Here is a 12,969-nt window from a genome sequence, read left to right on the forward strand (position 1 = left end):
TCATATTTAAACCGTCTTTTTGCATTTTAATATTCACAGACACTAGTTCATATCGCGATTCGAGTTAAGTGGCAGTGACTACTTTTGATTTTTTCATCCAAAATTGACGAATTCCGTGGCATTCCGCGCTATAGAGTAAATTACGTTTTTATGAATGGACTCCGCGATCCCATCCGCGTTTTCTCAGAAACCATATGGCCCTAGAAATGCAACCACACTTCAGAACATTTCAGCTTGCCCTGTGTGTTGTTTGAACGAGTTGCAGGGTTGACAACACGTCACAGCGTCTCTCTTTCTCTCTCTGTAGCGTATGCACCCAGATGCGTTCTCAGGTACCGAAATTTGGCACCGATTGATTTAACGTGAATCGGTACTCGGTAGTACTGACGCAATTCGGTCGGTACCCTTAAAAGTACCGAGTTCGGTACCCAACCCTAATCAACACATCAATCATGAGCTGCTTTAGATGCTCACAGCGCTTGTCAAGAACATCTGACGACATGGGAATATTAATTAAAACGGCGTACATCATGTTGAGAGCTGTAATCCTAAAGTACTGCATTAGAAAGCCATTAACAAGTTTAAGCAGGTCGCAAGTTTGAAGTATTAAAATTCACAGAGCTCAGACTGCTGCGGTACAAAACTGAGTAATTATATAAAACCACTGGCATTAGAAACATCAACACCGAACATGTCAGAGCACACTGAAAATGCAGGAACCATGAATGTTGCATTTGTAATTTAAGATGCGCGTGTTAGTAGCTCAAAGCTGCCATTGTTTTTTACTCTTTCCTCTTACTCCAGGTGAACGGAGAGATGAACGGCGATAGCGCCATCTCTCAGCCCGAGTATGAGACGCTCACTGCTAAGTTTCACTTTGTGGACCTGGCTGGATCAGAGCGTCTCAAACGCACAGGAGCCACAGGAGAGAGAGCGAGAGAGGGCATCTCTATCAACTGTGGCCTGGTACGTCTGATATTCGAACTATAGGGGCTTTCGCACCGGGTTACTTTGAAGGAACTCAGTTACAGGAAATAACCACTAGGACAGTCCCCTGACAACTACTTTTTCCCCGAGGGCCATTTTCCTGGTTGCATTCTGTCATCTAAAGGTGATGTGCATTACCCTGTTGCTCAAAACACAATATTATGTGTTTTGATGGAATGCCAGACAGAATGCAAGATTCTCTGTGAGTGCAGGATTAATTCCAGTCTGTCATTTGGCTTCAGAAATATACAATTATAAATAGAAATCTTTTGTAACAATATACACTACTGTTCAAAAGTTTGGGGTCAGTACATTTTTCTTTCTTTCTTTCTTTCTTTCTTTCTTAAGACATAATACTTTTATTCAGAAAGGATGTGTTAAATTGATAAAAAGTGATAGTAAAGACTTATATTGTTAGAAAAGATTTCTAATTTGAATAAATGCTGTTCTTTTTAACTGTTTATTCATCAAAGAATCCTGAAAAAAGTATCACATGTTCCAAAAAATATTAAGCAGCAAAAAATGGTTTCAAACACTGATAATAAATCGGCATATTAGAATGATTTCTGAAGGATGATGTGACTAGAGATGTGACTAGACATGCTGAAAATTCAACTTTGCATCGCAGGAATAAATTATATTTAAATGATATTAAAATAGAAAACCATTATTTTAAATTGTAATAATATTTCACAATAATACAGTTTTTTTCTGTATTTTTGATCAAATAAATGCAGCCTTGATGAGCATAAGATTTTCTTAAAGGGGTCATATGATGCAATTTCAATTTTTCCTTTCTCTTTGGAGTGTTACAAGCTCTTGGTGCATAAAGAAGATCTGTAAAGTTGCAAAGACTAAAGTCTCAAATCCAAAGAGATATTCTTTATAAAATTCAGAGTCAGCCACACCCCCCTAAAACGGCTCGTTCTAACACGCCCCCACATATCTACCTCACTATGTGGGAAGATTTGCATAACGCCTCCCAAATGTTCACGCAAAGAAAGAAGGCGTAACTTTTATTCTCGCTGTAGTATTGTTGACGCTGCAGCCATGTCGTGAAGACGCTGTGTGCTTCGTTGTGAAAGCGAAACTTGGTTTTATTTTCGGTCACAATGAAATTCCCATACTTTCATTTGTTACTTCATAGGTTCGATGATTCAATGTTTCCAAACTTTTACTAGCAATGTACTTTTTTTATTTTTATTTTTTAGATCATGACTGAATCGTCATTTTTAAGTTACCAGTCCCTTTAACCATGACTAGATAAACACTTAAGAAAGTTCTCCGATGAGCACTAAGCCAACACCTCAACACAACAAAACTGGCTTCGTCAGGGATTTTCATAGTCCTAGACTTCATTATCATAACTGTGTCGGTTCTTTTAGCTGAGTCAAGTTTATCCATGTTAACTAAGGTGTGAAATTTGTGTTGCATTAGTTCTGCCTCCTTCAAGATTCATTACTGCGCTCTCACTGTCATGCTCAGTAAAGTTGTCCGAGTAGATGAAGGAAAGAAAAGGTAATTATATTGTGAGAGAGTTCTGAAGGAGAGCTAAAGACTGGAAGAGAGCCAAGAAGAGCCATTGTTCAGAGAGCTCAGAGCCCAATAGAGCTCTATTGTTTTTAGAGCCTAGTTACTCATTTGTAAGAGAGCCCATTTAAAGGCTTTTAATCTCAGATAGCAGCATGCGATGGAGCGTGACCGGGTCTCTCTCTCTCTGTGTGTGTTTGGCAGCTGGCTCTGGGTAATGTGATCAGTGCACTGGGAGATCAGAGTAAGAAGGCAGGCCATGTGCCTTACAGAGACTCCAAACTCACACGCCTGCTGCAGGACTCACTGGGAGGAAACAGGTAACGTCTGATACACCTGTATACACAACTAAAAACCAGAAGTGTTGCTTTCTTAGGAACACTGTGTCGTTTTTGGCAGAGCTCCTGTGTGAAGACACACACGTGTGTTTTTGTATCATACTATGTAACTCCCTTTGTTTGAGTTCTATTGTTCTTAAATTAAGCTAATTATAATTACTATAAATTAACCCTAACCCTAATTCCTGACATTTTTGGCTATATGAAAGATATTTAGTACTTTTATGAAGCTATGAAGATTTACAGGTTGTACTGAATATAGCTTTATAGTTGATAGTTTTGGAAGTCCCTTTGACTTCTGTTGTTTTTAGAATATGGTAATTATAAATACTGTACCACACCTTTTACAAGACACCTCTTATACCTGTTTTTGTTATTATATGTGACATAAGACATTGTTCAGTTTCTTTAAGTAGCTTTTATTCCCCACAAAACAGCAAAACTTGACATGCACAGACACATTGTTATGTTGATATATTTTATATTTTGTTAAATTAAAATAATTATATATATTATAGACCATCCCTACTTCTAACCCCACTTCTTTTATTATGATACTTTTATTATGTTATGCTTATCACTTTTATTTACATTATTTTTAAATAAAAAAAAAATATATATTTTTATTCATTTTTAATATTTTTAAATATATTTTTTAATTGTATATGTTTGTTTATTTTCAAAAATGATTTAATAATAATTAAACTCAGTAAATTAACATTAATAAGACCTAATTCAGATTTTAAAAGCCAGGGGGCATAATTAATTTTAAAATAAATTTATTTAATTTATAATTTTGTAAAATAATATTTTATTAATTTGTATTTTTAAATAATTAATCTCAGAAAATTGAATTTACATACAAGTCAGGGGCATGATTTATTGAGATTAAATGATTAATTTTTAAAATAATTAATTTGAGATATTTATTTATTTTATAATTAAAAACCATTTGTATTTTAAATATTAATACTTCAGAATGTACATGCATGAATAAGATTTTTTTTTTTCTTTTTTTTATAGCTTAAAAATATTCATTTGTAGTTTTAAATAATTAATATCAGAAAGTTAACAATAAACTGACAGGGCTAATTACTTCAGAATGTACATACAAGTAAGGGGTACTTTATACTATATATACTATATAAATATATATATATATTTATTTTATTTTATATACACACACACACACACACAGTGGGTATAGAAAATAATTTATTTACTCAGTGCAACTTAGAACATTGTAACAACTTAACTTTATCTAGAAAGCTTAAAGTTCTATCGTTGTAGAGGCAGTTTCATACATACACACTTTGTTTAGAAGTCTCGGATTGTCCTTGCAAGTTCACACACTTGTAAACGTTCCTGTGCACAGTGCAGTCATTGTGCCTTGAAGGTTAATGCATGCTAACAGTGCACTGCATCAGCGCTGGGCCACTCAGCCCACAGTGGACGGCACAGGCTACCCATATATTCTTATGATGTGGGTTCAGAGGGGGAGTTGATTGAATTAAACATGAGGGACTGCAGACAGAGGCGCTCCTTAAAGACATTCAATCCCAGCCGCATCCACAAAAATATGCGGGCAGCGTGTGCAGTCTATGAAAGCGTGTTTGTGTTTATGTGTCATCTGTTTGTGAGTTTTATCTTTCTGCCATGTGTGTGTGTTTCTGAAGGATCTCATAGACCCTTATGAATTCCTGTCCTTTTGCATTCTCATCTGCTTTGTATCCGTCTAGTCGGACCGTGATGATTGCCTGCGTGAGCCCCTCTGACCGTGACTTCATGGAGACCCTGAACACACTGAAGTACGCCAATCGGGCTCGCAACATCAAGAACAAAGTGATCGTGAACCAGGACAAAACCAGCCAGCAGATCAGCGCCTTACGAGCGGAGATCGCACGCCTGCAGATGGAGATCATGGAGTACAAAGCGGTAAGGAGAAGGACCTGGAGGGTCGTGGGATTCTGGGAAGAGTTAGTCTCCAGCAGGCATCTTTTCCCACCAACAAAAACCCGCAAATGGACAATTCACCCCAAAATGAAGTGTGTGTCATCATTTACTCACCCCCATATCATAACATTTTCTTCTGTGGAAAAAAGAGAGATGTTTTGTAGAATATCCTGGATGTTCATTTCAAAACAATGAGAGTGAATGGGGACTGGAGCTATCGAGCTCCTAATATTGCTTAAAAAAAGCACACAAACATATTTCATACTACTTGTGCACTGTATTCCAAATGTTCTGATGCCATACAATACATTTGTATGAGGAACAGACCAAAACAAGTCATTATTATCTAAAAATCTCCACCAACACAATCTCTTGACAAAAGTATCTTTACAAATATTTTTAAGAATTTCTACTTTAGGTGGAGATGTTTTATCTACAAATTGTACGAATTCAAAGGATCTTACTAGACGTCTGATTTGAAGGTTCGGATGAATTAGTACAATCTTTTTCATATGCTTTTGGACAATCTACTCACACACCTCTTGAGGATTGGGATCACCTTTGTGATGACTTTTTACCATTATAGAATCAAATTCATATGATCCTACACAAAGATGTACGATTTGTATGTAAAAAGTCATCATGAATTGGTTGCGAATTAGTATCAACTCTTATGCACATTTACTCACACACCTCTTGGGTTTAGTTTTAGGGGTAGGGTTACGGGTTGACCTTCATGTTGACATTTTAATCCTACACATTTTGAGGGATGGGGTTAGGGTTGGACCTCCGTGGTGACTTTTTACCTATAAATCATACAAATTCATATGATCTCTTTTGCACATTTTGTATGATCTGCTCTAGAGCTGTGCAATTAATCGAAATACAGTTTCGATTTCGATTTCGGCCTCCAACTATTATAAAAATACAATAATCGAGATAAAATGATTATTGCACCCCATTCAGGCGGTGCGCTTTCGCTCCTCCATAAAAGCCCAATTTCACATGCAAATCAGTAAAATCATGTAACATGGCTTTTGCAAAATGGGACGTGCTTGATTTATCAAAGTTGATCAGATTTATTCATGTTTTTAAAAGCATGAAAGAGCACTTGCGCTGTTCCTCAGGAGGCTTTCTGTGCATGCGCTCAGAGACGGAACGGAACACTGATATGTAAAGTCATCTTTTAGCTTAAGGTGTTTAAAAGCATGAAAGAGCACTTGCGCTGTTCCTCAGGAGGCTTTCTGTGCATGCGCTCAGAGACGGAACGGAACACGGATATGTAAAGTCAACTTTTAGCTTAAGGTGTGCGCCTAAACGGTCAAATACACACAAAAATGTGTCAAAATGCGGTGCTTGGTGATTATTCACATAAACCCTCGTCGGTTATGTAATAAGTGAACGTAAACAGTTTTAGAATGAAAATGCATGCATTGGATCCGTGCGACTCTTAAAGTGCCAGCTGGCTAATATTCCTGCTGCTGACTGTGTGCTTAATATTAATCGAAACAAAAGACAAAGACAAAATCACTCACTGCTCTTGACTGAAGGACTTTTGTAGCTTTAATAAGAAACAAAGGAAGTTTACTTCTTACAGTGAAGACTGCCATTTTATTTTACATTCAAATATTTAACTTCTGTAGTAGGCTGTTAGCTGAATAATTTAGACTTGCACTGTTTGTTTCATTTGAAGCTTTTTTTCTATTGTATTTGTCCTTTGCTTTTTTTATTACATTACTGACTGTTTAAAGGGGTCATATGATGTTGCTAAAAAATAACATTATTTTGTGTATTTGGTGTAATGCAATGTGTTTATGCGGTTTAAGGTTCAAAAAACACATTATTTTCCACATACTGTACATTATTGTTGCTACATCTATGCCCCGCCTTTCTGAAACACGTCGTTTTTTTACAAAGCTCATCGTTCTGAAAAGCGAGGTGTGCTCTGATTGGCCAGCTATCCAGTGCGTAGTGATTTCCGGCCGAATTCCTTGTGACGGAAATGTTACGCCCCTTACCATATTGTGATGCCGTGTTTTGGAGCGACGAGACAAAAACATTAAAACCCATTATAAACGAGGCATTTGTTGCATCCAGTGGGGACATAATTACTGATTATAATGACTTAAGGCCCGTTCACACCAAGGACGATAACTATAAAGATAACGATAACGATATAGTTCTAAAAATTGTTCTCAATATTAAAGAATAGCAGAGTCCACACCACAACTATGACTTCAGTCTTTCTTATCTATTCACGAACAGCTTGTAACACTCCAAAGAGAAAGGAAAACTTGAAATCGCATAATATGACCCCTTTAATTATTTTCAATAATTTGAGGACTTTTTTGTTGTTTTTTTTTACTAATATTAGTTACCCTAGTATTCTGCTGTGGTATTGAGAATTGTGAAATTTCTCTAAATCTCTAAATGTCTCTAAAATGTAAATGTCATAGCAACCTTATATACAGAAAATATATATTTGATATCGCTATCTTTAAATAAACCATTCATATAACATTTTGGTCATGTGGCCCACTCATAATCGTGTTAAATAATCGTGATTACAATATTGACCAAAATAATCGTGATTAGGATTTTTTCCATATTTGAGCTGCCCTAATCTGCTCACACACCTTCTGAGGGTTAGCTTCAGGGGTGGACATTCATAGTGACGTTTTATCTACAATTCATACAAATTCATAGGATCATACTCGAAGACGTCCAGTTTGTAGGTAAAATGTCACCCTCTATATTGTATGATTTTGTACGATCCAGTCACACTCCTCTTGAGGGATGGGGTTGGGTCGGACCTTCATGGTGACTTTTTACCCACAAATCGTACAAATTCATTTGATCTAAGTCGAAGTTGTACAATTTTTACGTAAAACCTCATCATTCATAAAATATTTACAAATTCTCTGATATTAGGAGGATATCATATGGGCTTGGAATGATGACAGACTTTTCATTTTTGGGCGAATCTGAAAGACAGAAGTACCAGCTCACTTGAGTTATCAGGATAGCAGATATATGACACATGCCAGAATGTTCTACACAGCGGGAACCAGTTTACAGTGACAGAACTGACTTGTCAAGATATCTTATTACTTGTTTATTTTACTACAGAGGCAACAATTTGAGCTTACATTGAAGCATCAAACTGCTAAACACTTCCTCTATTACTAAATAAAATAGAGGACTTAAAGTAGATAGTGAGTCATCTTCTTTCATTCCTACACTTGCTCTTTCTCCTCTTTCCTTCAATGCCACCCAGTTGGCGCTCTAGCTGTTTATGTAATGAGTCCAGAGGATGAGAAAGCCTGTGCGGTGGGCTTGTGGGGCATGATAACATGGTTCAGCTCATGGGATCTCGCTGGAGCTAATGAAGCGTAGCTGCAGATTAGCTCCTCGGCCTGACCTGGATGATAAACGGCCGCCGGAAGAAGTTAGCGATTAGCCGTGATGGCTTTGAGAGAGTTGAGACGTCCTGACAGAGAGACCGAGCATGGAAGGATTGGGGGATTGTTGCTTGGGTTGAATGGGGTCAGCGCCTAGTTATCCGTTTCTCACACCCTGTGTCCGAAAGTGCTCCCTATACCCTTAAATAGGGCGCTTTTTGAGGGGACAGCCATTTTTAGTGGTGTCCGAAACCTTAGTGGACATTGAGTGCACTCATTCAATCCCACAATGCACAGCAATAACGAGTGTACAACTGGTGAATGCTCAGTGGCTAGAGAATACCCATAATGCACTGTGAGAGTCGCACACCCGAATGAATTGCCTTGTCTCACCAGAAGATGGCGCCCACAGCTGAATCGTCCATCCATAATTTTTTTAATTTCCATGACAGAGTTTAAGATATTTCCTTTCATCTTACTGGAGCTGCCAGTTTCAAATGATTATTAAACAGCAAGCACAAACTATGCAAAAGCGGCAGTTCTTCCGGTGCATTCAGTGTATGAATTCACTCACTCGTTTTCATTGACTCCTTCAAGTGAACTGTATTAGTGGCCTAATGTAGGGAATAGTGAATGAGGGTATAGGAGCAATTTCGGATTCAGCCACGGTCTTTGGGTTTCTTTCAGGGGAAGCGAGTGGCCTGTGAAGATGGATCCGACGGTTTTAGCGATCTGTTTCAGGAGAACTCTATGCTGCAAAAAGAGAATGACACTCTACGTATGCGGGTCAAAGCCATGCAGGAAACCATCGACCACCTCAACACTCGAGTCACCCAGCTTCTCACCAATGGAGTCAACCTGCTGCTCACCAAGACTGGTGAGAGACCTCTAGTGGTTGGACAGGGGATTACCATTGAATTATATGTAGATAGTAGGACTGGGTGATATTTACTATATATTCAGCGTAATTTTGTTGTTGATATAAATGTTACATGAATGCCATGCAAAGTACTGCAGTGCCTAAACTTAATAGCTTCTTTAGTGGGATATTAGATAGTTATTAAACTCTGTGCTAGCTATATTAAACTGCATTGTATGTCTTGTTTTATTTTCAGATGATTCTTGCATTAAGACATTAAAAATAGAGAATTATATTAAATATTAAACAGAAATATTATGAAATAACTGATTAACTAAATTTTACTGCTGAAGTGGCTGCAATTTTGAGTCTTTTCAGCATGAGGTTGCAGAAGTCAGGAGGTTGAAACTATGAGATCTACTGTATTAGAAGCAGGCTTTTTAAAAGTCGATAAGTGGGGTAATGAACACATCTCAGAAGTAATTACTTATTATTATTATTATTATATTACAAGTAATCATATAAAAATATGTTGGTAAATATATTTGCTATATTAGTATATATATATATATATATATATATATATATACAGTGGGTACGATGAATTAGCTATAATAATTAGCAGTAGCAAATTCCCAAACTATCACAGTGTATTAGTTAACCTGCGTGTTACCAAGTTTAATTAACTAGTTTAGTTGGCCACTGAAAGTCTGTATCCATTATTTTATTATTTCTTGGGAATGTAATGTTTCTACTTCTCTTGGAAAATTGTTTTATTCTGTTAATGCCCTTGAAAAGGTTTTTCCAAAAATTCTTTAGTTTCAAACTTTAAATTTTAATTACTCAAATATAGTTTTCATCATGAAAATAGTCAAGGAAGCTGGCATGGTGTTAAAAAACGAACAAACAAACATCAATACTTCTTGTCATTTCATTATTGCTGAATAAATCTGTCACTCTTTGAACAGGTGAAACGAACGAGGAGATTGGCAATCTAATCCAGAACTACATTCGAGAAATCGAAGAGCTGAGGTAACATGATGTTCTCTTGTCATTAGTTAACGCGTGATTAATCTCAACTTAATCGTACATTTTTATCTGCCCTAAATGTATCTTAAATTAATACTTTTCACATTTTTAATACTCTAATCAACATGGGCATGGACAAATATGGATGCTGTTCTACTCATGACACAATTTCTCATCAAAGCAATAGAAAAGAGTGACTCATCTGTCTGTCTCTCAGGTCTAAGCTGCTGGAGAGTGAGGCCATGAACGAGTCTCTGAGGCGCAGTTTGTCTCGCCTCTCCGCCCGCTCTCCATACCCAGCCTCCCACCCGTCTACTCCAGCACTCCCTCTCGGCTCCTCCCCCTCTGTTTCCATGGATGCAGAGATGACAGATGTGATTCGTCAAGCCAAATTAGATGTGGAGAGGCTGAAGAAGAAAGAGACAAATCAGAGGAGGAAGAGGTGAGGTCTGAGGAGCATGTTTGTTTGTTTATTGATTTTATTTTATTTATGAATGTATTTATTTATGCATTTATGTATTTATTTATTTTATTATTTTATTTATTTTTTATAGATTATTTATTTATTCATTTACTTTATTTTTGTATGCATTTATTAATTTTTATTTTATTCTTTTGATTCTTTATTTTTATTTTATTAACTTTTCTTTCATGCATTTTTATATTATTATTTTATGCTTATATTATATTTTTGTACTATTTGATATTATTTATTATTTAATGTTTTTATTCTTTTAATGCATTATTTATTCTCTTATGTATAATTTATTTTTAGTTTTATTCTTTTATATATTTATTTATTTTATTCTTGTATTCTCTTTTTTTTCCCCCATTTATTTATTCTGCTAAAATTTTCTTGAAAAATGATTTAAAAATTTTTATACTTCATTTTCATGTTGAGGGAAATTATGGAAGATCCGAAAAATATTGATTGATTTTCACTTATGAAAATTTCTTTTTGAACGTTTTAAGGTCACATCTAAAATTAAATGATATTGTCAGACTACAATATCCACAGCATGTACGAATTCATTAATGCTATTAAATATGTAGTTAAATAAGTGATTAAATCGGAGACCCTGCTCCAGGTGGTCTTGACACTTCTTGTCTATGTGTCTGGCAGTCTCCTCTGATGTTAGCAGAGGTCTCGGAACATGTTCCACTGATTGTGTATTTGGAAGACTTTAATATGCTTGTCCTCTCCTGTTTTATGTTATTGAGCCAATAAGAGGCTGTAAAATGTGCCAGAATTAGATTTATCTCTGTTTGTGCCAGGATGTCCTGACCAACTCAAACTAAGGACAGCAAGCTGGCACAGATACAAGTATCTCTCAGTAAATTGTCCGCTATAATGAATATGACTACAGGAGTGTCCCGCTCTTCACGGGAGAGAGGCCATGGGTAATTTGTGAACCCAACATTACACTGGAAGTCTCAGCTGACCTGCAAATGCTAAAAAGCAGAAGACCCAGGATAAATCTCTCCACTGCATGAGTCCCCGTGGTGCGATTACATGACTATTAAATGTTTGCATCAGATATTGGTGGAATTGTGGCCCGGTCCCTTATTTTTTTGTGTGCAAACTCCTGTGTGAGATTGTGTGATGAATGTCCAATTGATTGCATCAGTGCTGTATTTATGCATGTATTTGTCTATAGGAAATTTAATAATAGTTTGTCTCATTTTTAGTCCTGAGAAAGAAAAAGGTCTGAAGAAGAGAGCCAAGCTTTATTCTCAGGAAAATGGAGAAAAGAGTGAGAACGGGTTGAGCAGGGAAAACGAAGAGAGACGAGAAAATGGAGATGGAGACTCTGATAATGAACCTGAAGGGGTGAGAGAAAAGAGTTTTATAACAACTGGTCTGCTGGTTACAAAGATTTGAGATGGATTTAAAAAAAAGTCATATATTCTGAGGAAAAAGTTTGAGAATGAATTTGAAATGTTCATGAGTCAAAACTTTGCAAGAATAAAGTGTGAATAAATATGAGTATAAAGAAGAAATTATGTGAATAAAGTTGTATATTATATAAATTACACATTGCAGACAGTGATTAATAAAAATAAAATTCCAAAATGACAAGAATCAAGTCTTAATTAAGTCTTAAAATTGCAACATTGCAAGAATAACATTTTACAGCAGTGACGTTTTAATATGAGAGAAAAAAACAATGTTGCAATAAAGTTTTGTTTGCTATTTTTTATGAATATAAAATTATTTTGAGGAAAAATTAAGTTTAAAGAATAAAATCTTATTGCAGGAAAAATGCCATAAAGTAGTAATTAAGCTGTGCTGCATAAATTAAGTGATTGCAAGAATACATTTCTAATAAGTCTTAATATTAAAAAGAAAAAAAGGTTATATGGTACTGTTTTATAAGAATAAAATAATACAATTGCAGAAATAAAGTTGTTATATAGCACATAAAAACACTGATGGATGACATGGCACAATTATATAAAAACATTATTATTATTTTTTTATTGTATGTATGAAAGAAGGTCTTAAGGTTTGATGTCCTTCACCCTGTGCAGGATGGCATGTATCCTCTTCAGGAGGACGATCACGGCTGTGATGAGGAGGAGGAGGAGGAGGAGGAGGAGGAAGAGGAGACCAGGGAGGAGGAAGAGTTCGACAGCGATGAGAGCCTGGTGGATTCCGACTCTGACTCAGACGAGAAAGGTGCATTCGGAGATGCGTTTATTAGGGCTGTCAAATTGGCCGAAAAACAAAATTCTAATTTTGTACTAAAATATTATCAATAATCGAATTTAAAAGGCATAATTTATGTTAGGGGCAAAAAAGCTTTTGGCTTCTCTCCTGAGGCCACAAGAGGGCACATCGAGCAAAATATTACTAATGCACGTTTCTTCA

At 36.1% G+C, this 12,969-nt stretch overlaps 1 protein-coding gene across 1 annotated transcript in view; it reads left to right on the forward strand.

The window, feature by feature from the left end:
- The window catches only part of LOC107680414 (kinesin-like protein KIF21B), a 66,021-nt gene that overhangs the window by 14,555 nt on the left and 38,497 nt on the right, over positions 1–12,969 (forward strand). The window contains exons 5-12 of the mRNA XM_016476303.1: positions 805–966; positions 2,722–2,837; positions 4,595–4,790; positions 8,897–9,086; positions 10,037–10,100; positions 10,315–10,539; positions 11,787–11,928; positions 12,630–12,777. Coding sequence (XP_016331789.1) covers positions 805–966; positions 2,722–2,837; positions 4,595–4,790; positions 8,897–9,086; positions 10,037–10,100; positions 10,315–10,539; positions 11,787–11,928; positions 12,630–12,777 — 1,243 coding nt within the window. The remainder of the gene's footprint in view (positions 1–804; positions 967–2,721; positions 2,838–4,594; positions 4,791–8,896; positions 9,087–10,036; positions 10,101–10,314; positions 10,540–11,786; positions 11,929–12,629; positions 12,778–12,969) is intronic.

Source organism: Sinocyclocheilus anshuiensis, unplaced genomic scaffold (genome assembly GCF_001515605.1).
Source record: "Sinocyclocheilus anshuiensis isolate Anshui unplaced genomic scaffold, SAMN03320099.WGS_v1.1 scaffold792, whole genome shotgun sequence".
NCBI classification, from domain to species: domain Eukaryota; kingdom Metazoa; phylum Chordata; class Actinopteri; order Cypriniformes; family Cyprinidae; genus Sinocyclocheilus; species Sinocyclocheilus anshuiensis.